General features: G+C 50.7%; 1 protein-coding gene across 3 annotated transcripts in view; it reads right to left on the bottom strand.

Moving 5' to 3' along the window:
• snx15 (sorting nexin 15) overlaps nucleotides 1-24,080 on the bottom strand; it is a 174,958-nt gene that overhangs the window by 33,298 nt on the left and 117,580 nt on the right. For all 3 annotated transcript variants that reach the window (XM_069893833.1, XM_069893832.1, XM_069893834.1), the window contains 6 exons: nucleotides 21,550-21,670; nucleotides 20,003-20,118; nucleotides 15,223-15,424; nucleotides 10,725-10,874; nucleotides 4,218-4,508; nucleotides 3,508-3,632 (listed from right to left, as the gene is read on the bottom strand). In XM_069893833.1, coding sequence (XP_069749934.1) covers nucleotides 3,508-3,632; nucleotides 4,218-4,508; nucleotides 10,725-10,874; nucleotides 15,223-15,424; nucleotides 20,003-20,118; nucleotides 21,550-21,670 — 1,005 coding nt within the window. The remainder of the gene's footprint in view (nucleotides 1-3,507; nucleotides 3,633-4,217; nucleotides 4,509-10,724; nucleotides 10,875-15,222; nucleotides 15,425-20,002; nucleotides 20,119-21,549; nucleotides 21,671-24,080) is intronic.

Genomic DNA, 24,080 nt, shown 5'->3' with positions numbered 1-24,080 from the left:
ATTCCTTCTACACTCCTTGTAGTCCTCCTTCAAATTGTCAGCTCTCTGTTCTTTATATCTCTTGTACACCTCCCTTTTTCTCCTAACCAAATTTCCAATATTCCTCAAAAACCAAGCCTCCCTATGACTTCCAGCCTTTCCTTTGATCCTCACTGGGACATAACTACTCTGTACCCTCAAAATTTCTTTTTTGAATATCCTCCATTTCTCATTTACACCCTCACCTGAAAATATCCTATCCCACTCAATACTCCCCAAATCCCTTCTTATTCCTTCGAAATTTGCTCTTCTCCAATCCAGAACCTCAACTTTAGGCCCCTCCTTGCTCCTCCATAAAACTACCTTAAAACTAACAGAATTATGATCACTAGACCCAATTGGATCTCCAACATTAATGTCTGATACCTGACCTAGCTCGTTCCCTAACAGGAGATCCAGTATTACACTGTCCCGAGTCGGTTCTTCTACTAATTGATTCAGAAAACAATCTTGAACACATTTAACGAACTCTAGCCCATCCAGCCCTCTAACTGTATGGGTATCCCAATCAATGTGAGCAAAGTTAAAATCTCCCATGATCACTACCTTATGATTCTCACACATATACGTTATCTCTCTACACATTTGTTCCTCTAGTTTTTTTGACCCATTTTGTGGTCTGTAATACACCTTATGTCTCCTTCACCCCTCAGTTCCACCCAAACAGCCTCACTGGATGATCCCTCCATACCATCTTGCCACCTCACAGCAGTAATATCCTCCTTAACAAGCAGAGCAACTCCTCCCCCTTTTTTACCCCCTGATCTATCACATCTAAAACAAATGTATCCTGTAACATTAAGTTGCCAGTCCTGCCCCTCTTGTAGCCAGGTCTCACTAATTGCCACAATATTGTGACCCCAAGTATCTGTCCATGCTCTAAGCTTGTCTACCTTGTTCACTATGCTTCTTGCATTAAAATATATGCAATTCAGCGAATGACCCTCACATACATTCTCTTTTCTACCTTCTACCCTAATCTCCATCCTACCTTTGTTATCGTTTTATTCTTATCTAGGTGGCCATGCTCCCTTGACTCCGTTCTCACACTCTGTTCCCCACCCCCCTGCCAAACTAGTTTAAACCTTCCCCCACAGCTCCAGCAAATCTGCTTGCCAGCACATTGGTCCCCCTCCAGTTCAAGTGGAGTCCGTCCCTCTTGTACAGGTTCGACCTTCCCCAGAAGAGATCCCAATGATCCAGAAATCTTATCCCTTGCCCCCTGCACCATCTCTTTAGCCACGGACACTTGGAGGCTTGGATCTGGAGCTCGGGCAGCCGATGGATCGAATCCACGGACACTCAGTGTTTGTGAAGGGACTCTGTTCTACTCTTTACCCTAGTGTTAGGGGCACCAGGCAATGCTCACGGTGTCTCTGTCTTATGGTAGACTAAAGGAAATTTTGTGTTATGTTTTTTGTTTTATTGCGTGACAATGAAAGAATCTTGAATCCCTGCCTTTCTACCCCGCTCTTTCTACGTGTGCGGGTATGTACATTGGAGTGTATCTGTCTTCGTGCAGTTTGTACACTCTCCCCGTGGCTTCTCCACCCATCTCCCGATTCCCTGCCATGACCCTGCAAGGTGGGTGGGTTAGTCGGCCGCTGGTTTATTGGTGGGCAACAGTAGGATCAGGCAGGGAGTGGTGGGAAAAACGAGTTGGGGGACAAAATCTACTGGATGTGCCAGCAGAGCCCATGGTGTTTGGAAGCCCCTTCATAAACAGAATTGGAGTCAATTCACAATCAAACCAGGGGCTGACAATATCACAAAATAAAAGCCTGGTGACTCATTTGAGCGTTAAGGCAAGAGAGTGTTCGAAATGGCTGCAAGGAAGGGCAGGTAGTACCTCCGTGTTCGGGGGCGGTGGGGTAACGGGGTGACCCAGGGTAGTGCTCACTACAACTGGGCCAACAGTGGGGTGGTTGCTGTGAGGAGGGAAAAGGATGGGCTGTTGACAAAGGAGAGGGGCGAGCAAGGGATGGGGAAGATGGGTGCAGCCTGTTCTTATGTGGCGTAGTGCCCCAGGGCCGGGGTGGTGGGGAGTGCGCGCTCCCTTCCTGGGTGGGAGGAGACAAGGCAGAACTGGGGCAGCTGCTGGAGGAGCCTCTGTGATGGGACATCCCCAAACCCCTGTCAGGAGGGGTCACAGACCGAGAACAGGGTTCATCCCTCCAATAGAGTCACGGCCACTCCGCTGTGAGATCCTGCTGTGTAAAACACGAGAGGGTGGGGGGCATGGTCAGCACACAGGAACGGTCCCACATCTTTCACTGGTGGTGGTGGGAGGTGGGTTCCCAGATCCGTCCCTGGTGGGGGGATGTCCCCACATCCATCCCTGATGGTGGGGGCGGGGTCGCCACATTCGTCCCTGGTGGTGGGAGGATCCCACACCTACCTCCAGGGTGGGGGTGGGGGGTGGGGTCCTGATTACCCCCATTACCACATCCCAGTGGAGTCAGGGATGGAAGGAGGACCGAACTCACCCCACAACACCATGACCATCTGCCACAGCGAAACGGGGCGGTGGAGGTGAAACTCTCACCCCAGCCCCACATCCCTGGCACAGCTGAGTGTCTTTTCCATCTCTGCAGCGTGTGGAGGGGGTCGGGGATGTCCTTCTGACCTAGCCCGTCAAGCACAGAATCGGCTGTTCGGGGTGCCCTGTTCTTGCTGAGATGTACTTGGACAGGTTTCGAGGCTACGGGATTGGAATCTCTGGTGTGGCAGGTGAACTCCTCGTTACTGTGTCCCGGAGAAGGGAGGTGTCTTTGGTTCTGGCTCGGCGTCAAAGATCGTTCCACCGTCACTGGAAGGGAAGGAGGTGAGCAGGACTCAGTGTCATAGCTTGTACTCCCCACATGAGGATGAGTCAGTGGTCAGTCACCTCCCTCAGCTCGAGCTGTCCCAGCTCCCCCTGCACAGGGATCACCCCATCATGTCACACACTCCTGGGGTAGGACACAGTGAAGCTCCCTCCACGCCATCCCATTACTCACTCCTGGGGTCAGACACAAAGTGAAGCTCCCTCCTCACCATTCCATCACAAACTCCTGGGGTCAGACACAGAGTGAAGCTCCCTCCACACCATCCTATCACACAGTCCTGGGGTCAGACCAATAGTGAAGCTCCTTCTGCACTGTCCCATCACATACTCCCAGGGTCAGACACATAGTGAAGATCCCTACACACAATCACATCACACACTCCCAGGGTCAGACACAGAGAGATGCACCCTCCACACTGTCCTATCACACACTCCCGGGGTCAGACACAGAGTGAAGCTCCCTCCGCACCGTCCCATCACACACTCCCGGGGTCAGACACAGAGTGAAGCTCCCTCCGCACCGTCCCATCACACACTCCCGGGGTCAGACACAGAGTGAAGCCCCATCACATTGATCCGTCATCCACTCCCAGAACAGGTTGGAGGGGGGAGATGCTCTTCCCCTGCGGACACACACTCACTGAGGGTGGAGGTGCATCCTTCTTCCACATGTCCTTGAGGTGGAGAGTGAAGATGGATTCAGCTCGTTTCACATACTCCGCGGTTCTCTTCTTAATGGCTTCTTGCTTCTCTGTACTCAGCTCCCCTGACAAGGGAAGACAACCCTCCAGTCACTAGCCTACCCCAAAGCCTTCCTCCCCCCCCAGCTCCCAATTGCCTGCCAGTCCCTCCCGATACTCCAGGTGACCTTTGTACCAGCAATCCGATCTTTTGAAGGAAAACCATGGCAGCCCCACCCAATGCCCCGCGTAAAAGGGAATATCTCCATCAGCCCCTCCCAACCCGCTATCCTCTCCTGAAGCAAAAGGTGGCATGGTGAATGTAGCACTATATAGCAGGTTCGTTGTCTGTGAGGGCCATGTACCATGAGGCATGCAGCAGAATAAGGCCATTTGATCCATGAAGTTTCAAACCCAGGAGGCCAAGAGCGTAATAACCTGCCTTACTGACTATTGACCAGTATACGCTGTGTACAGTTTGTAGGCCGGAAGAGCCTGTTCATGTGCTGTGCCTCTGAATTTTAACATTACCATGACTTTCTTCACCCAGAGGCCAGTGGGGGTGTGGAACGAGCTACCTGAGCTGGAAGGGGGGGGGGGGGGGGGTTTGTCTGTTGGACCCTTTAGTCAATCCTTGCCCCTCTCGAGGGTCGGGGGGATCAGAGCCTAACCTTGGAGGCCTCTCAGCAGGACGTCCACACCGTCGAGGTAGCAGCAGAAGGCTGGGTTGTACTGCCGGCACGCCTCTTGCTCCAGCGCCTCCTTGATGTACTGGGCTGCCGCACTCAGGTAGTCGGCGGGGTCCGGCCCCCCGTCGACTGGTGGAGCTTCAGTATCTCGCCACACCCTCAGGGTGGCCAGACGGCCTTCCAGGTCCTTGGTGGCACTCCACTCCTCCTCCTGGCTCCCAGGGATGATCAGGGCCTCCAGGTTACTCTGTCGGGTAGCCTCTGGCATGGTGTCTGCAAGAGAAGCAACATCATTCAATGAGGGGACCCAATGCTCATCAAGGTGTCTGCTTGATGCCCAGTTACAGGGCCTACTGTCCATCAATGTATCAGCCTGATGCCTGGTAACGGGGCCTGCTGCCCAGCAACATGTCTGCCTGCTGTCCGGCAACGTGTCTACCTGATGCCCAGCAACAAGGCCTACTACCCAGTGATGTGTCTGATCCAGGAATAAGGCCTGCTGCCTGTCAACGTGTCTGCTTGACACCCAGTAACAGGTATTGCTGCCCGACAACGTCTCTGCTTGATGCCCAGTAACGGGGCCTACTGTCCATCAATGTATCAGCCTGATGCCTGGTAACTGGGCCTGCTGCCCAGCATAATGTCTGCCTGCCGTCCGGAAAAGTGTCTACCTCATGCCTGGCAACAAGGCCAACTACCCGGTGATGTGTCTGACCCAGGAACAAAGCCTGCTGCCTGGCAACCTGTCTGCTTGACACCTGTTAACAGGTACTGCTGCCCGACGTGTCTGCTTGATGCCCAGTAATGGGGCCTGCTGCATGGTGACGTGTTGGCTTGACGCCTGGTAATGGAGCCTGCCTGGAAACACATCTGCCTGATGCCCGATGACGTGTCTGCTTGATGCCCAGTAACGGGGCCTACTGTCTGGCAACATGTCTACCTGACACCCAGTAACAGGTACTGCTGCCTGACAAGGTGTCTGCCTGATGCCCAGCAACATGTCTGCCTGCTGTCCGGAGATGTGTCTGCCTATTGCCCGGTGATGGGTCCTATTGCCCAGCGATGTGTCTGACTGACACACAGTGACGGGGCAAACTACCTGGCAACGTGTCTGCCTAACACCCGATGACAGGGCAAACTACCAGGCCTGATGTCCGCCAATGGGACCTGCAACAAGTTTGACTGACCTAACGTCGGAAAGAAATTCAGGTCTCCGGAGCCGCGAACTGTGCTGTTGCACCGTGTGGCCCCCGGTCATCATGGGGAGATGATCTTCCCACATCGAGGGTGTATGGATCTAGCTGTCAGAGGAAGCGGTAAGGGCAGGGACATGTGGACAGACAGGGGAGGTTTCGGGGGATATGGGCCACACGCAGGCAAGCGGGACTAGTTCAGGAAGGCAATGTGGACAGAATGGACACATTGGAACAGGGTCTTCAGCAATTTCACCTCTTGTACCTGCCTTGCCATTTATAAGTTGAGATGCCGCCTCACCTTTGCCCTGCTTGCTCCTAATAACCACCTCCCCCACCCCTTCACTCGTGACCCTAACCACCGCTGCCTGGGGGTGGTGAGTTCCAGAGACTCATCACACTTGCAGAAGAAATTTCTCACCTCGATCTTCAATAGGGGAAACTGCATCTCCTTGAGAGTTATTGGGAACATGAAACAACCCCCTTCGCCCAGCCTGACCGGGCCAACCAAGGCAGCATTTGCCTGCATCAAAACAAAATGGCAGCACTGCTGGCACTGATGTGGACCCACAGAGGAAGGCATTCAAGTGCCATCAGCTCTGTACAGGCTTTTTACTGACTGCTAAAGGAGTTTTATTTTAAAATCCCACGACTGCGGGGTCTGAACCAGAGATGGCGGCGTCCGTGTCCAGCAGCACCCATGGGGGGAGGAGGTTTGCAGACTCTGGGGAAGCAGGGCACCAGAAAATGGGGAAATACCCCCCCACCCCCCCCGTTTGAGAAGGAGAAGCAGAGGAGACCCCAGGGAACGGTGACCATGGCGGTGGACCAGTGAGGAGTTCTGTGGCTGACGGCGACTCGAGGGAAGGAACCCACGAAGGCTGCAGGGGTCTGCGGTTAAGGGAGCCACACCAGCCTGCGGACTGCTGGAGACTGGATGAAAGGGATACCAGGTATGGGAACTGGAGGCTTCCTGATCATGTCAGAGGTTGAGATCTGGAGCTCAGCTCGCCGATGGTTACTGGAGTCTGTGCAGCTGCAGAGGCGAATCCATGGACACTCAGTGACATGGGGGGGGGGGGGGGTGGCTCTCTTTTGCTTCTCTTTCTCTGGTGTAAGAGGCTCCGGGCAAATGGGGAATCTTACAGTAGACTAAAGGAAATTTTTGATTTATTGCATGACAATAAAAGAATCTCCATCTCCTGTCAACAGAAGGACCGAATGGCCTGATTTCTGTGCTGTCGTGTCCTGTGATTCTATATATCAGTCCAAATACCTTGTGCATTGTAATCATGCCAATGCCACAAATTCATCCGGCAGCTCATTCCAGACATGGACCACCCTTTAACTGAAAACGTTACCCCTCAGGTCCCTCTTTAACCTTAAACCCCTCCCGCCTTAAACCCATGCCCTGGAGGAGTCACGTGATGGAGTAGTGGCCGGTCAGGGAATTCCAGCCCTCTCCGGAAAAGTTGAAAAAAAACGCACAAAACACAAAGGTACAAGAATAAAAATTAAAACCCATGCCCTCTGCATCTACCCTGGGAAGAAGACTCTGGGCATTCACTTTAGCCACACTCAAGCTTCCATAACAGTCGTTTTCAACCTTTTTCTTTTCACTTTAAGTATTCCCTTGGCCATCGGAGCTCTGTGGTTAGTAAGGGGTTGCTTAAGGTGGTCTGTGAATGGGAAGAAAAAGTTTGAAAGCCACTGTTTTAATTGTCCCTCATGGACTCGTTATGTGCAGGGTTTCAGAACTCAAAAGGAAATGGGCCAATTATAATTTTTCTCAAGCCAAATATTTCAGTAACAATCAGGTCTAGAGCAGTGATTCTCAACCTTCCCTTCCCACCCACACCCCACCTAATAATCCCTTATTAATCACAGAGCCCTGATGGGAGAGGGATAGATGAGTGGAAAGAGTTTGAAAACCACTGTTGTAGGTCATTGCTCAGCCTGCGACGCTCCAGGGAATGAAAGTCCAGCCTGTCCAATCTCTCCTGATAACCCAAGCGCCCCGCTCCCCCTGCCCCCTGAGGCCCAACAACCAGGAGGCACGGTTAGCACAGCTCTAATTACAGCACCAGAAACCCAGGATCCAATCCAAGGAGTGTGCATGTTCTTCCCGTGGCTCTCTGGGTTTCCTCCCACTCTCGATAAACGTTGGTGGGTTGGTGTATCTGGGTGGCACGGGCTTGTGGGCCGGAAGGGCCCATTACTGTGCTGTACATCTAAATTAAAAAAAAACATTCTGGTGAATCTCCTGTACCCTTTCCTATTTGCTGGAAGGAGAGTTAAAATAATAAAATGGCTTATGGTGCTTGAGGAACAAATATTTTATCTGTGGATAATAATGGACTGAAGGTGTAATTAGTAATATTTAAGTTAATACAGGAATACAATCCTTTATCCGGTACCCTTGCAGGACAGTGTGTTCCGAATTTCTGATTTTTCCGGATTTCGGAAAGCTCGATTTAAGCCCACCCGAATTGTGCTGCTGTATCCACCCCCACCCCCTTCCAGTCCCCCCCTCACCTGACTCGCTGCCGGTATCCCCCCCACCTCACCTGCCTGACTCGCGCTGCCGGTCTCTCACCCACCCGACATGCTGCCAGTCTCTTGCCTGCCCGTCTCCCCCACCGCCTCGCGCTTCCGGTCTCTCACCCGCCCAACTCGCGCTTTCGTTTCTCGCCCGCCCGACTCACGCTGTTGTCTCTCACCCACCTGATTCGTGCTGTCAGTCTCTTGCTCGCCCGACTCGTGCTGCCGGTCTGCCCCCCTCACCCACCCGACATGCTACCAGTCTCTCACCCGCCCGACTCGCGCTGCCGTCTCTCTCCCCACTTGCCAGATTTTGGAGCTTTCAAGATTTTAGATGTCCGGATAAAGGATTGTGTATCTGTAAAATAAATTATTTTTAGTAAAGGGATTTTTTGGGTTTGGAATAACCAAAATAGGACGTATGCCGTGAAGGGGAAGGCATTGAGGAATGCAGAAGAACAGAGGGATCTTGGAATAACGGTTCAGTGTTCCTTGAAGGTGGATTCCCATGTAGATAGGGTGTAGTGAAGAAGGCTTTTGGTATGCTGCCGTTTATAAGTCAGAGCATAGAATATAGGAGCTGGGAGGTGATGTTGAGACTGTTTAAGGCATTGTTTGGAATATTGTGTGCATTTCTGGTCCCCAAATTATATTAAGGATATCAATAAGGTAGAGAGGGTGCAGAAAAGATTTACTAAAATGTTGCCTGGATTGCATTATCTAGAATACAGAGAAAGATTGAGTAGACTGGGACTTTATTCATTGGAGCATAGAAGGTTGAGGGGGGATTTAATAGAGGTATTTAAAATTATGAGGGGAATATACAGAGTAGATGTGAATAGGCTCTTTCCCCTTGAGGGTAGGAGAGATTGGAATGAGGGGGCATAAGGGTTAGGGGGCAAAACTTGAGAAGTAACAGAAGGGGAAGCTTCTTCACTTAGAGGGGTGGCTGAGTGGAATGACCTTCCGGAAGAGGTAGTTGCAGCAGGGTCAATTTTGTCATTTAAGAGGAGGTTGGATGAGTACATGGAGGTACTACATTGGAGGATAATGGGCAGGGAGTGGGTAGGTGGAACTAGAGGAATTCCACTTCAATTGGTGCGGACCAGAAGGGCCGATATGGCCAGTTTCCATACTGTAATTGTTATATGGTTATATGGAAACAGGGGAAAGACACCCAGAGACCTATCACACATTTGGGTTAACAGATAAGAGAGGTTTTCTTGGGACAAAGTGGCTCTTCTTTCAAAGTAATGAAGCAGAAGTGAAATGTCCAGAACAACAGATGTTTTCTCAGAAGCACCTTTGTACACATACACCTCCATTCTGCTGGTTGGTCTGAGCAGACAGCCCAGGTGCATCTTTTTGTTACCTTTTGGAGAAGTTGGAATTTCAAACACTTAGGGAAGACACTTGGTCAAACAAGCAGGCATTTGTTTGATAACTTGTAAAAACAAGCAGTAGGGCATTTGAAACTTGAAACCAAAGCCAACAGTGATGTCATGTCATGTGATTTTTACACTCTAATATTGCAAGAGATTCATCTGAAGTCAGAAATGTAGTATAATTCTGTAAGATGGACACAGTTGCTGCTTCTCCTTGTCCAGGGAGATCAATGATGCTGTGGCTATTGTAATAGCCACTTGTGACTGACCCAATTCTGGATAAATGAAAACAAGATCATTCTTGTTTCTGTATCATATCCATTTTGATGGTTACTTCGTCAGACCCGTGCCTGAGTCTGTGTAAACATCGTGTGAAACACAAATTCCGAAATCTCCGTGCACAAGAGGAGGATTTGTGGAAAGTCATTTGTATGAAACATTTCTCCGAAAACAAATCTACAAAGAATTTGTGAGCTTGAGAACTGATGAACAGCAATTTAAAGATTCTTGAGTTTCAACACAACAGATTTCTAAGAACGTCTCTTCAGAATTATGCATGAACTGTAATGATTTACCACACATACATATACACACATTTGCACATAGTGGGTTTAAATTTAGAGTTAAGTAAGAATTTATATTATTGTAATTAATAAAAACTATTATTTTAAAGATACCATTGCCTTGATGAATTTCTATTGCTGCTGATCGAGGTTGTAACACAAGGAACAGGTTATGGGGAGGAGGGGTACATTGAGGTACGTAGAACATTACAGCATAGTACAGGCCCTATGACCCATGATGTTGTGCCGGTCAAACCTAAAAAAATCCAAAACCTTCCCCACCTCTTAATCCTCAATTTTTCTTTCACCTACGTGCCTGTCTAAGAGTCTCTTAACTGCCCCTGTGCTACCAGCCTCCACCATCATCCCTGGCAATGTGTAAAATTCTATGTGTAAAAAAAACCATACACCTGATATCTCTCCTAAATTTTACTCCCTTCACTTTGTACAGATTTTAAATTAAGACATGCAGCAATTACACCCAATTAACCTAGAAACCCACCCCCCCCCACCACACCGTACAATTTTTGAAGGGTGGAAGGAAACCGGAAGACAGCACCAGATGCGAAGTGGGGAGTGCCTGCTTGCATTTATTCCATCGACACCACTCATAACTTTGTATACCCCATGCACATGAGTCTTCTTCCCATGGGAGCAGAGGTGGAGGGGCAAGGGATGCTGGTTTTCTGAGGCAATGGGGAGGAGAGGTGGAGTCGATGGAGGGGGGAATGGTCTGAGCTGCAATCGCTACTCTCTATGGTTTCAGGCGACCCTTGTGCGTGAGGAGGGGTGTGGAGATTCACTCACCTTCCTTGGCACAGGGGTCAAAGAGAGCCAGGTCGCTGGCAGGTAGGGAGGATCTGGACTGGAGATCCCTTTCTTCGTCATCCGCCTCGCCCGCAGGGTGAAACCGAATGCACGCCTCTTCCTCTGACGTCAAGATGGCGTCCAGTTCATCTGTCACACAAGGGAGAAAAATGCTGAGTGAGGCAGAACAAGGGTTTGGGAATGGAGGTGAGGGAGAGGGGGCTGGGCAGTGCCTCCCAAAAACTGGGGAGCTGGCAATCCGGGGAACCACACTGCCCATCCCATGATTGGGAGCTGGCGATACAGATAACCACACTGCCCGTGTAACAGTCAGGAACTGGCGATCCGGGGAACCACACTGCTCATCCCACGATGGGGAGCTGGCGATCCAGATTACCACACTGCCCGTGTAACAGTGGGGAACTGGCGATCCGGGGAACCACACTGCTCGTCCCACCCTGGGGAGCTGGCAATCTGGACTACCACACTACCCATCCCACGGTGCTGGCAATCCAGAGTACCAGACTGCCCATCACATGATGGGGAGCTGGATATCCGGAGTACGACAATGCCTATCCCACGCTGGGGAGTTGGTAATCTGGAGTACCAGACTCCCCATCACAGGGTGGGGAGCTGTCAATCCGGAGGACACACTGCCCATCACATGGTGGGTTGCTGGCAATCTGGGGAACCACATTGACCGTCCCACAGTGGGGAGCTGGCGATCCGGAGTACCATTCTGCCCGCCACACGATGGGGAGCAGGTGATCCGGGGAACCACATTGCAAATCACACGATGGGGAGCTGGCGATCCGAGAACCACACTGCCCGTCACACGATGGGGAGCAGGAGATCTGGAGCACCACACTGCCTGTCCCATGGTGGCGAACCACACTGCTCATCCCATGTTGGGGAGCTGGCAATCTGGACTACCATACTACCCATCCCACGGTGATTGCGATCCGAGTACCACACTGCCCATCACACGATGGGGAGCTGGCAATCTGGAGTACCAGACTGCCCGTCACACGATGTGGAGCTGGCGATCTGAAGCACCACACTGCCCGTCCCACGGTGGCGAGCTGACGATCTGGGGTACCACACTACCAAGCACACGGTCAGCAGCTGGCAATCCGGGGAACCACACTGCCCGTCCCACAGTGGGGAGCTGGTGATCCAGAGTACCATTCTGCCCGTCACACGATGGGGAGCAGGCGATCCGGGGGAACCACACTGCCCGTAACACGATGGGAAGCTGGCGACCCAGATTACCATACTGCCCATAACACGATGGGGAGCAGGCGATCCAGCGAACCACACTGCTCGTCCAAAGCTGGGAGCTGGCAATCTGGACTACCACACTACCCATCCCACGGTAATGGCGATACAGAGTACCACACTGCCCATCACACGATGGGGAGCTGGATATACAGAGTACGACAATGCCCGTCCCACGCTGGGGAGCTGGGAATCTGGAGTACCAGACTGCCCATCACACGGTGGGGAGCTGCCGATTCGGAGTACACACTGCACGACCCACAGTGGGGAGCTGGCGATCCAGATGACCACACTGCCCGTACTATGGTGGGGAGCTGGCGATCTGGATTACCACACTGCCCGTCACACGGTGGGGCGCTTGCAATGCGGGAAACCAGACTGCCCGTTACACAATGGGGAGCTATCGATCCAGAGTACCACACTGCTCGACCAAAGCTGGGGAGCTGGCCATCTGAACTACCACACTACCCATCCCACGGTGATGGAAATCCAGAGTACCAGACTGCCCATCACACGATGGGGAGCTGGATATCTGGAATATGACAATGCCCATCCCACACTGGGGAGCTGGCAATCTGGAGTAGCAGACTGCCCATCACACGGTGTGGAGCTGGCGATCCAGAGTACCATACTGCCCGTACCATGGTGGGGAGCTGGCGATCTGGGGAACAAGACTGCCTGTCACACTATGGTGAAATGGTGATCCGCAGAATCAGACTGCCTGTCACACTATGGTGAAATGGTGATCCGGGGAATCAGACTGCCCGTAACACGATGGGGAGCTGGCGACCCAGATTACCACACTGCCCATGTAACCATGGGGAGCTGGCGATCTGGGGAACCACACTGCCTGACCCACCTTGGGGAGCTGCCAATCTGGACTACCACACTACCCATCCCACGGTACTGGCAATCCAGAGTACCAGACTGCCCATCACACAATGGGGAGCTGGATATCCGGAGTACGACAATGCCCGTCCCAGGCTGGGGAGCTGGTGATCCAGAATACTACACTGCCCATATAACGGTGGGGAGCTGGCGATCCGGGGAACCAGACTGCCTGTCACATGATGGTGAGCTGCCGATCTGGAGTACCACACTGCCTGTCCCACGGTGGGGAGCTGGCGATTCAGATTACCACACTGCCCGTCACATGATGGAGCTGGCGATCTGGGGAACCACACTGCTCGTCCAGCTGGGGAACTGGACATCTGGACTTCCACACTACCCATCCCACGGTAATGGCGATACAGAGTACCACACTAGCCATCACACGATGGGGAGCTGGATATCCGGAGTACGACAATGACTGTCCCACGCTGGGGAGCTGGCAATCCGGATTACCACACTGCCCATGTAACGGTGGAGAGCTGGCGATCTGGGTAACCAGACTGCCTGTCACACGATGGTGAGCTGGTGTTCAGGGGAACCACACTGCCCATCCCACGGTGGGGATCTGGCGATCTGGAGTACCATACAGCCCATCCCACGGTGGGGAGCTGTCGATCCGGAGTACCACACTGCTCATCACACTGTGGGGAACTGGCGATCCGGGGAACTACACTGCCCATCCCACGGTGGGGAGCTGCTGATCTGGAGTACCACATTGCCTGTCCCACGGTGGGGAGCTGGCGATTCAGATTACCACTGCCTGTCACATATTGGAGAGCTGGCGATCCCGGGCACCACACTGCCCATCCCAAAATGTGGAGTTGGCGATCCAAAGTACCACACTGCCCGTCCCACGGTGGGGAGCTGACTATCTGGGGAACCACACTGCCCGTCCCTCGGTGGGTCGCTGTTGATCCAGAGTACCACACTGCCCATCCCAAGATGTGGAGTTGGCGAACCGAGGTATAAGACTGCCAATCCCACAGTCGTGAGCTGGCGATTCGGGGAACCACATTGCCCGTCCCACAGTGGGGAGCTGGCGATCCGGAGTACCATTCTGCCCGTCACACGATGGGGAGCTGGTGATCCGGTGTGCCCATCCCACGATGCACAGTGATTCCTGCTCATGCAACTCTGGGCCCACCGCCCATCCCATAGGGATCATTGTGCACTGTGAAAGAGCCCTTGGATCCACCTGTTTGTGTTTGGTCTCTACACCTAACTTTTCCAAGAATCCGTCCAAAGGTTTCTTGGATGTTGCAAGAATAGTTGTCTCAACCACTTTATCCAGCAGCCCGTTCCATCCATCCACCCCCCCCCTGTGCAAAATACGTGAGCCCTCAGGTTGTGTTTGGCTAAAGGGGCGCCATTATCAGAACCAGACTGCGTGAGGGTGCTGGAGGCTTTATGGTCGTGTCGGACGTTTGGATCTGGAGCTCAGGTTGCTGCTGGCTTGTACTGAAAGCTGGGGGTGGGGCTCCAGGAGTGCTGGGTGGGGGGGGGGAAGCTGCAGGAGCGCTGGGTAGGGGGGGGGGGGAAGCTGCAGGAGCGCTGGGTGGGGCTGCAGGAGTGCTGGGGGGGTGGAGGGAGCACTGCGGGGGTGTGCCGAGGAAGCGCTGGGGGTGAATCCATGGGCACTCGGTGTCTCTGAGGGAACTTTAGTTTCTCTTTCTCTGACTGTAAGGGACACCGAGTAATTTCTGCTGATAACAAATCATTGCCACAGCAAACAAATGGAAATTTTGTGTAATATCACATTTTCTCTTTTATTACATGACAATAAAATAATCCTGTTAAATCTCTTCCCCCATCACCTGAAACCCATGTCCTCTCGTTACTGATTTCCTGACTCTGGGCAACAGACTTTGTGTTTTCCCGATCGCTACCTCTCACGATGTTGTCCACCTCTGTGAGATCGTCCCTCATCCTCCTACGCTCCAAGGAATAAAACCCCAGCCTGGTCAACCTCTCCCTGTAGCTCAGGCCTCTTGAGTCCCAGCAACTTCCTCGGCAATCTTCTCTGCACCTTCTCCAGCTCAACGATATCTCTCGTGGAGCGCAGTAACTGGAATTGCCCTCTCCTACCTGGCCTTGTCTCACCCAGATACACCAAACCACTCCCCTCACCCAGACACTCCAAATCATCCACCCATCCCACCCGTCTCACCCAGACACACCAAATCAGCCCCCCTTCTACCCCCATCTCACCCAGACACACCAAACTCCCCCACCCCCATCTCACCCAGACACTCCAAACACCCCTCCCACCCCAGTCTCACCAAATTACATCCCCTCATCATGCATTGGATTACCCCGAGGTGTGACATACCTGGAGTTCCCTGTGCTGGGCACATCAGGGTGTTCAGTGAGGCACAAGCCGAGTCTTCTGCCCTCACTTCCGCTATGGTATCAGACCCCCGCCTGGAGCCCTTCCTCGCCAGTGCTGCCATCGGCAGGGGAATCAGCGGTTCTGGTAGAACAGCAATATCTTTTGGTGTGGCAAGTTCCAGCGGCCACCTTGTCTCTCCATCCTGGAGGGGGAGATGGGGGTGAGGGGTGGGAATTTGAGACAGCAGAGGGGAGGAGTGGGGGTTCACTTCCTGCTCCCATACACGCAGCATTCTTTATGTAGCAAAGATAAATTAGCAATGATTTGTGCCTGGGGCCTTTGTCAAGGTCCAAGCAAAAATAGGCAGGCGTCTGAATGAAATGGTGTGTGGGAAAGAGAGGAGGGGAGGGAGGAAGGGGAGGGGAGGAAGGGGAGGGGAGGAGTGGAGGGAGGAAGGGGAGAGGAGGAAGGGCAGGGAGGAAGGGGCAGGGGAGGAGAGGAGGAGGGAAGAAGGGGAGTGGAGGAGAGGAGGGAGGGGAGGGGGGAGCAAGCGGAGGGGAGGCAGGGGAAGAGAGGAGAGGAGGAAGGAAGGGGCAGGGGAGGGGAGGAGGGAGAAATGGGCAGGGGAGGAGGGAGGAAGGTGCAGGGAAGGGAGAGATGAGAGGAAGTGGCAGAGAGGAAAGGTGGATGGACGGGGCAAGGGGAGAAGAGAAGAGGAAGAAAGGGGCAGGGGGAGGAGAGGAGTGGGGGAGATGTACAGGCCAACAGGTAACATGTCATTTGTTTGATACAGGTGGGAGGGCAGAAGAGAAAGATGCTGAGCAGTGATGGGTGGGGAGAGTGTAGCTCTCAGAATGGAGAGGGAAGGGGGTGGGGAGCTGGTGGAAAGGCAGCAGACGGACAAGGACTCAAACAGAAACCGGAGAAGTCGATGTTAATGCTGACTGGTTAGAAGGAAAATGGGATGTTATTCCTCTAATTTACAAGTGGCCTTGGTTTGACAGACATGTTAGTGTGAGAACAGGGTGTAGATTTGAAGTGGGTGGCCACTGGGAGGTCCTTGCTGTGGCAGTGGACAGAGCCGGGGTGCACAACGACGTCCAGTCTCCCCGACGTAGAGGAGGCCACAACGGGAGCACCAGATGCAGCAGACGACCCCTGCAGTGAAGTGTTGCTCTCCTATCACTTCCCAGTTCTTTTCTCTAGTGCCCTCCAACCCACGTCAACCTGTGTCCTCATGCCTATGGGCCTATGCTCCACCCCCCGATGCCTTCCCATGCCATTTTGATTGAAGGGGTTGGGGGTGGGAACTGCATTGAAATCTTGTTCAACCTATAGAGCCATGAAAGACAACACAGAAAACAGGCCATTTGGCCCCTCTAGTCTGTGCTGAAACATCATTGCAAACTTGGGCACAGAGCCATAATCCAAATCATTAACGTACAACATAAAAAGAAGCAGCTCCAACCCTCTGGGGCCTTTTCTCTTTTAAGCGATAAAGGAAGAGAGGCAGCTGATTAGAGGCGTATAGAACCAGAGAACAAAAACAGGTCCTTCAGCTCATCTAGTCTAGTCTTGGTTATCCATTTTGGAGGTAAGAAAAGGAAAGAGCATTATTACCTAAATGGTATCTGTTTAGGAAAAGGGGAGTTGCTGTGAACCAGTCGTTGAAAGTGGGGTGGGCGTGCAGGTGCAGCAGGTGGGGAGGTGGGTGAATGCTATGTTGGCGTTCATAGCAAGAGGATTTGAGTCCAGGAGTAGGGAGATCCTGCTGCAGCTGGACAGGGCCTTGGTGAGACCACACCTGGAGTACTGCATGCAGATTTGGTCACCTTAACTGAGGAAGAACATCCTCGCCATGGAGGGGGTGCAGAGAAGATTCACTAGACTGATACCAGGGATGGAAGGACTTGCATGTGAAGAAAGGTTGGATCGACTAGGCTTGAACTCTCTGGAATTTAGAATATTGAGGGGGGATCTTATAGAAACATTTAAAATTCTTAAAGGATTAGACAGACTAGACGCAGGTAGGAAAAACCAGGACCTGGGGTCACAGTTTAAGGATAAGGGGGAAGTTTTAAAAACTGAGATGAGGAAAAATTTCTTCTCTCAAGAAGGTGGTGGATCTGTGGAATTCTTTGCCACAGGAAGCAGTTGAGGCAATATTTAAGAGTAGGTTAGATCTGGCCTTTGTGATTAAGGGGATCAAGGGGTATGGGGATCAAGGGGTATGGGGAGAAGGCAGAAACTGGTTACTGATCGGCCATGATCATATTGAATGGCAATGTAGGCTTGAAGGGTCAAATGGCCTCCTCCTGCACCTATTTCTCCGTTTCTAAACTACTTAATTGCCTTGTCCCACTGACCTGCACCTGGACCATAGACCTCTATAACCCCTCCCATCTAGGTATCTGTCCAAATTGTGCTTTCAGATTCCTTTCTTGTCATATTCGTTCAGTGCCTTGCCATTCGGCGTGGCCAATCATGTCTCTCCATCCACCACTGTCTCTGACTCTGCGAATCGTAGGTGTTGCCTCCCCTATTTCCAACTATGATGTGAACCAATCTTTCGTTTTCATTCCCCGTCTGCCTCTGTTTCTTTTTCCTTCCAGTTTTCTCGTTGTAACTACATGGTCTAATGTCTCTCTTACAGAACAGTGCAGAACATGTAATATTGCAAAGAGTCACCATTAGTGTTGTCTTACAGTCCGAGAGAAAAAGAAACAAGAGGGCCTTTAGAGTCACCGAGTGTCTCCAGCGCAGACTTCAGCTCGATCCTTCGGCCACCCAAGCTCCAGATCTGAGCATCCCACACGATTAGGAAGTCTTCAGCGCCCAAGGTCCTTCTTGCCCTTAGCACCCTCCCAAATCCTGGCTCCATACCCGTTTCCCATGAGCCTGCAGCCCATGTGGGTCCCCAAACTGCACGTTGCCTGCAGCCAGTGTGGGTCCTTCAGTGTGGATCTCCTTGCTGGTCCACTGCCATGGGGTCTTCTTCTCTGCTCCTCCTTCTCAATGGGGGGGGGGGGGGGGAGGCGGAGAGGGGGTGTTCTCCTCGTTACTGCTGGCCTGCTCCCCTGGAGTCTGCAACCCCTCGTGGCCAGCTGCAGTGCACAGACGCTGCCATCTTGGGCGCAGAGCTCACATGGGTCCTTTATCAGGCCATTTAAAGCCTGTGCAGAACTGTCAACATTAGGACCGGGCTTTTGAACCCTTCGGAGAATTGCCACGTCTGATGTCTGTACCTGGGCTGCTGCAGTCTTGGGGAGAGTGGGGAGTGGAGACACAGCGGTGCTCCAAAGGATCCTACTGCCCAGTCCGACTGCCAAGGGCTCCGTACAGGCGTTAAACAGCCTATTAAAGGAGCTGATTATTTTAAATCCAGTGACCAAGGGGTCTGGGCACAGCAGCGGCCACCAAGGGTTGCACATTCCAGGGGAGCAGCGGACTGGCGCAGGACACCCGAAAACTAGGAGAACACCCCTAGAGGAGACAATCCTACAGGATGGTGACCACAGCGGTGGACCAGCGAGGGGGCTTAGCAGTCAAGGTACCCACACAGACTGCTGGAGACAGGCTCATGGGAACCAGGCATCTGAGCAGAGGGAAAGGTCTCCTCAAGGTTCTCATGTTGTGTGGGTATGGATCTGGAGCTCAGGTCGCCGGTTGGAACAGAAGACTATGTGGCTGCAGAACTGGAGGCAAATCCACGGACACTCAAGGGACTCTGAAGGGACTCTTTTGTCTCTTGCTCTGAATGTAAGTGGTGGCAGGAGATGCTCGTGGTGAATCTTTGCCTTATGACGGACTAAAGGCAATTTTGTGTAATATTACATTTCTGTTTTATTACAGGACATGAGCATTGTGTTCAGTTCTGCTCATTACAGGAAGTGGAAGCTAATGGAGAGGGTGCAGAGATTTACCAGGATTGGATTGGAGAATGTGTCATATGATGCGAGGGTAACAGAGCTTTCGAGCAATGAAGGATGAGAGGTGACTACAAGATTACATGAGGCATTGATAAGTCAAAAAAACCAGCGCCTTTTTCCCAGGGTGAGACCAACAAACTGTACAAGGTGAGTGGAGGAATAATTATGAGAGAAGACAGGGGTAGGTTTTTCCACACAGAAAGTGGTGGATGTCTGGAATACGTTTTTAAAATTTAGACATACAGCGCAGTAACAGGCCATTTCGGGCCACGAGTCCACGCCGTTCAATTTACACTCAATTAACCTTCACCCTTGGTACGTTTTGAAAGTTGGGAGTAAACCAGACCCCCTGCGGGAAACCCATGCAGACACAGGGAGAACGTGCAGACAGTGCGGGATTCGAACCCTGGTCCTGATCGCTGGCACTGTAAAGGCATTGCGTTAACTGCTATGCCAACTGTTCAGCCCCGCTACACCAAAGACTGCAGGGGGTGGTGGTGGAGGCTGGTACAATTGGGACATTTTTCTTTTAGACAGACACATGGATATAAGAACAATAGGGGGGTTATGTATGAGGGAGGGAAGGGTTAGATTTTTGAGTAGGTATACATAGGTCAGCACAACACCATGGGCTGAAGGGCCTGTAATTGATGTGTTCTATGCTCTGTGCTCCAGGGAATAAAGTCCTAACCTGTTTAACCTTTCCCTGTACCCAGTTTCTCAAATTTCAGCAAGATCCTAGTGAATCTTCTCCGGACTTTTCTATCCACAGGAGAACAATTTATTGGTGGGACACCATACCCAGGTTTACAGGGATCTGAAAGTAATGTGAGACCCCAATGGTCTGACACCTTGAAGAAGTCTTTCAGCTGCGGGCTGTTGTAGAGCGCGGGGATGTTGACGGTGAACTGCAGCATCGCCTCTGCGCACCGGCGCCGCTCTTCGATCACGTCCTGGTCAAAGCGCCCTGAGACGGGAGACAAGCACTTAATGGCGTATGTTCAGCCGTGGCTGCGAGCGCCACAAACACGGGCCAAAGCGCCGGTCACTCCAGCCACCCCAGGACATTCAGCGTGGGCACTTACGGCCGGGTATTTGGGGGAATGACATGGGAGGACTCAGCTGCGGCGAGAAGCAGGTGTCCAGTGAAGGGGCGCCCCCTTCGAAGTTCAAGCTGGGGGCAGTGACATCAGGAAGCAGAGGGTGGAGGTGGATGGGCCCCTCCGCATAGATTCTTGCAATACCGTACTGGGTAGGAGAGGTAGGGGTAGGCTGAAACACTCCTGGTGAGGCCACTCCAGAGGTTGGGTGGTCTCTGCTATTCCACACAGGACATCAGCATCAAGGCAGAGCAAATCTGCTCTAGACCCACTGCCCTGTTCTCTCTCCACAGACATGTAATACACACACACACACACACACACACACAGTAATAAAATAATCCCAGTGTCCTACTCACTCCCCACAGACCTGAATCATTCTGTAACTAATCCTACTGCCCCGCTCTCTCCCCACAGACCTGTATCAGTCCAAATCTAATCCCACTGCCCTGCTCTCCCCACAGAACTGCATCAGGCTGTAACTAATCCCACTGCCCCACTCTCTCCCCACTGCCCCGTATCAGTCTGTACTAATCCCACTGCCCTGTATCAGACTGTAACTAATCCCACTGCCCTGGTCTCCTTCTGCCCCATATCAATCTGAAACTAATCCCACTGCCCCACTCTCTCCCCATTACCCCTTATCGGTCTCTAACTAATCCCACTGCCCCACTCTCTCCCCATTACCCCTTATCGGTCTCTAACTAATCTCACTGCCCCGCTCTCTCCCACTGCCCTGTATCAGTCTGTAACTAATTCCACTGCCCCGCTCTCCCACTGCCCTGTACTAATCTTACTCCCCAACTCTCTCCCCACAGACCTGCATCAATAATAAACTAATCCCACTACCCCACTTTCTCCTCACAGACATGCATCAGTAATAAAATAATCCCAGTGCCCCACTCTCTCCCCACAGACCTGTTTCAGTCTCTAACAGTCCAAAGCTAGTCTCACTGCTCTGCTCTCTTCCCACATCAGTCCAAAACTAATCCCACTGCCCTTCTCTCTCCCTACAGATCTGTATCAGTCCGAAACTAGTCCATCTGCCTTGCTCTCTCCCCATAGACCTGTATCAGTACAAAACAAATCTCACTGCCATTCTCACCCTACAGTCGCATATCAATCTTACACTAGACCCAATGCTCCATTCTCTCCCCACAGGCCCGTATCAGTCCAAAATGAGACCCACAGCCCTGCTCTCTCCCTACAGTACCTTATCAACCCCAAAACCATCACACTAAGATCATTCAGTCTGAGACAGGAGAAAGAGATGAAAGTTAATGGACACATGGACTTACCGAACACCTGGGCTTTTGGGAAAACCGGGAACTCTTCCAGTTTCCTGAACAGGTTTCTGTGGATGTAGGACAGTTCACCGTGAAGCTTTTTGAAGTCACTGTAGCGTTTGAACACCGTCACCTGCAAGGTGAGAGAAATGCAAGTAGATAGGATAAATCCCATATGTCCTCCCAGATGAACCAGCCCTGGAACCATAGAACATGACAGCACAAAAACAGGCCCTTCGGCCCATCTGGTCTAAGCTGAGCTATTGATTCTGCCTTGTCCCATTGATCTGCACCCAGACCATAGCCCTCCATACATCTCCTATCCGAATTTTTCTTCATTGACAAAATCAAGCACATATTCACCAGTTCAGCTGGCAGCTCGTCCTGATTCTCCTAATGTTTCCCCTAAACATTTCCCCTTAACCCATGTTCTCTAGTTCTTGCCTCACCCACCCTCAGTGGAAAAGCCTGCTTGCATTTACTCTATTTACACCCCTTAGAAATTCCTCTCTCATTCTCTCATGCTCCAAGGAATAAGCACCAGATGAGATAGGCTGCAGCCTATCAATTCTGCCCCTCCATTTGAACTATGGCTGATGGATTCAGATTTGTATGTACATACATCACATACAACCCTGAGATCCTTTTTACTGCGGGCGAGGCAGAATTACCACTTCTTAGTCATGCAAAATAAACTGTACACAACGTACACATGTAAACAAACTGACTGCATAATATATAGAAAAAAATAACAAAATGCAGAAGAGTCCTTAAATGAGTCCCTGATTGAGTTTGTCGTTGAGGAGTCTGATGGTGGAAGGGTAGCAACTGCTCCTGAACCTGGAGGGACGAGTCTTGTGGCCCCGATACCTCTTTCCTGATGGCAGCAGTGAGAACAGAGCATGTGTTGGGTAGTGTGGATCCTTCATGATTGCTGCTGCTCTCCGAGGGCAGCGTTCTCCATAGATGTTTTTTTTAAATTTTATTTCCTAATCATGGTAAATTATACAATAAAAAAACTGAAGGAAAAACAAAATACATACATATTTTTGTAAATAATATCTCAAACAACCCCCACCCCCTATCCTAACCCACCCACCCCCCAAAGAAGAAATAAGAGATCACATAACATTTATAAAGTTCACCAGGCTTTGGTGCTTGAAAGGTTAATGGTCACCGCTCAGGAAGGTTCTTGTCGGTTTTCAGAGAGAGATTTGTTGTACATTTACTTCCATCAGCCACTCCAGTATCTTGCCGAAGAAACTTGCTTCAACAGGGTTTTCCAGATGACAACCTCTTTCTTTCAGGTCACCACAGAGTTCCTTCTTGTTTCTCTTATTCCAAGTGAAACATTAGACAGCCAGTCCACTCCTCTTGTATGAACCATAAGGGCTTTGACCAGGCTGAACCAGGCACTTACAACCCGCCTTCCAAATATGGTTTTCCACAAGCTTGCCAGCTTGTCCTGTTCCAGTCCCAGCTACTTCTGCTGGCTGTAACACTGGAAGTGATCTCTGTGGGTCTCTCTCTCTCCCTCTGTGAGAGAAAGTCTCTTGAGCACTCTTCAAAGCTCTTGCAAAAGCTGTGAAGCTGATATGTCTAGCATGGGGCAGAGCTCCAGTATTTCAACAAAGATCTGTTTTAAAGTGTTTGTATGCGACCTACTCTAACAAATCTTTCCCAATTTATATCCCAAAAACATTTCTATATACTCTATCACAACATCTAAAATATAAATCCAAAGAAATGAACTGATATTTCCTTAATTTCTCCAGGGTTCAATATAATTGATGAAGAAAATTATAATGAATCAATCAATACCTTACATTTACAATTTTAGTCATACTATCCTCACATAAATTCATCCAATCATCCTGAGAAACAGATATGGGCAAATCTTTGCCCAAAATTATCCAACAATAAGACTTTAATTTGATCATAAGAAAAAAGAGTATTCGAAGATATGTCATATTTCTCTTTCATTCTTTGAAATAAAATATCCTGCTTCATAATAATCTTCTACCAATTTAATATCTTTCTGATCCCACAACTTCAAAAGTTGATTATTAAGTGTAAAAGGAAAAAGCTTATTTTGAAACAAAGGGGTTTTACCCAAAATTTTTCCTTGAGTACCTATAACTTCATTTTTTTTACTCCATAAATGTTTCAAAAGAACCAAATTATAATTACTTAATAACTGAGAATTCCATCCATAAAGAAATGGATCCATCTTCTTCTCACCAATCTGAGATAATTGACTATTAGCCCATATCAAAGGTTAATCCACTTAGAACATCCTGTTAATAAATTTCAACTGTGCTGATTCATAATAATTCTGAAAATGAGGAAGTTGCAACCCTTCTCATTAATTTCTGTAATGATACCATTTTACCTTTCCATAAAAACCTCCTCAGCAAAGCAGTTACGCCTTTAAAATATTTTTGAGGAATCTTGCAGGGAATAGATTGAAAAAAATATTGAATTCTAGCAAAGATATTAATTTTAATACAATTAATGTTATAGGTAAATCTTTCCATCGAGTC

The sequence above is a fragment of the Narcine bancroftii genome, chromosome 8, assembly GCF_036971445.1.
Source record: "Narcine bancroftii isolate sNarBan1 chromosome 8, sNarBan1.hap1, whole genome shotgun sequence".
Taxonomy (NCBI): domain Eukaryota; kingdom Metazoa; phylum Chordata; class Chondrichthyes; order Torpediniformes; family Narcinidae; genus Narcine; species Narcine bancroftii.
This window is presented reverse-complemented; position numbering and strand designations above follow the sequence as displayed.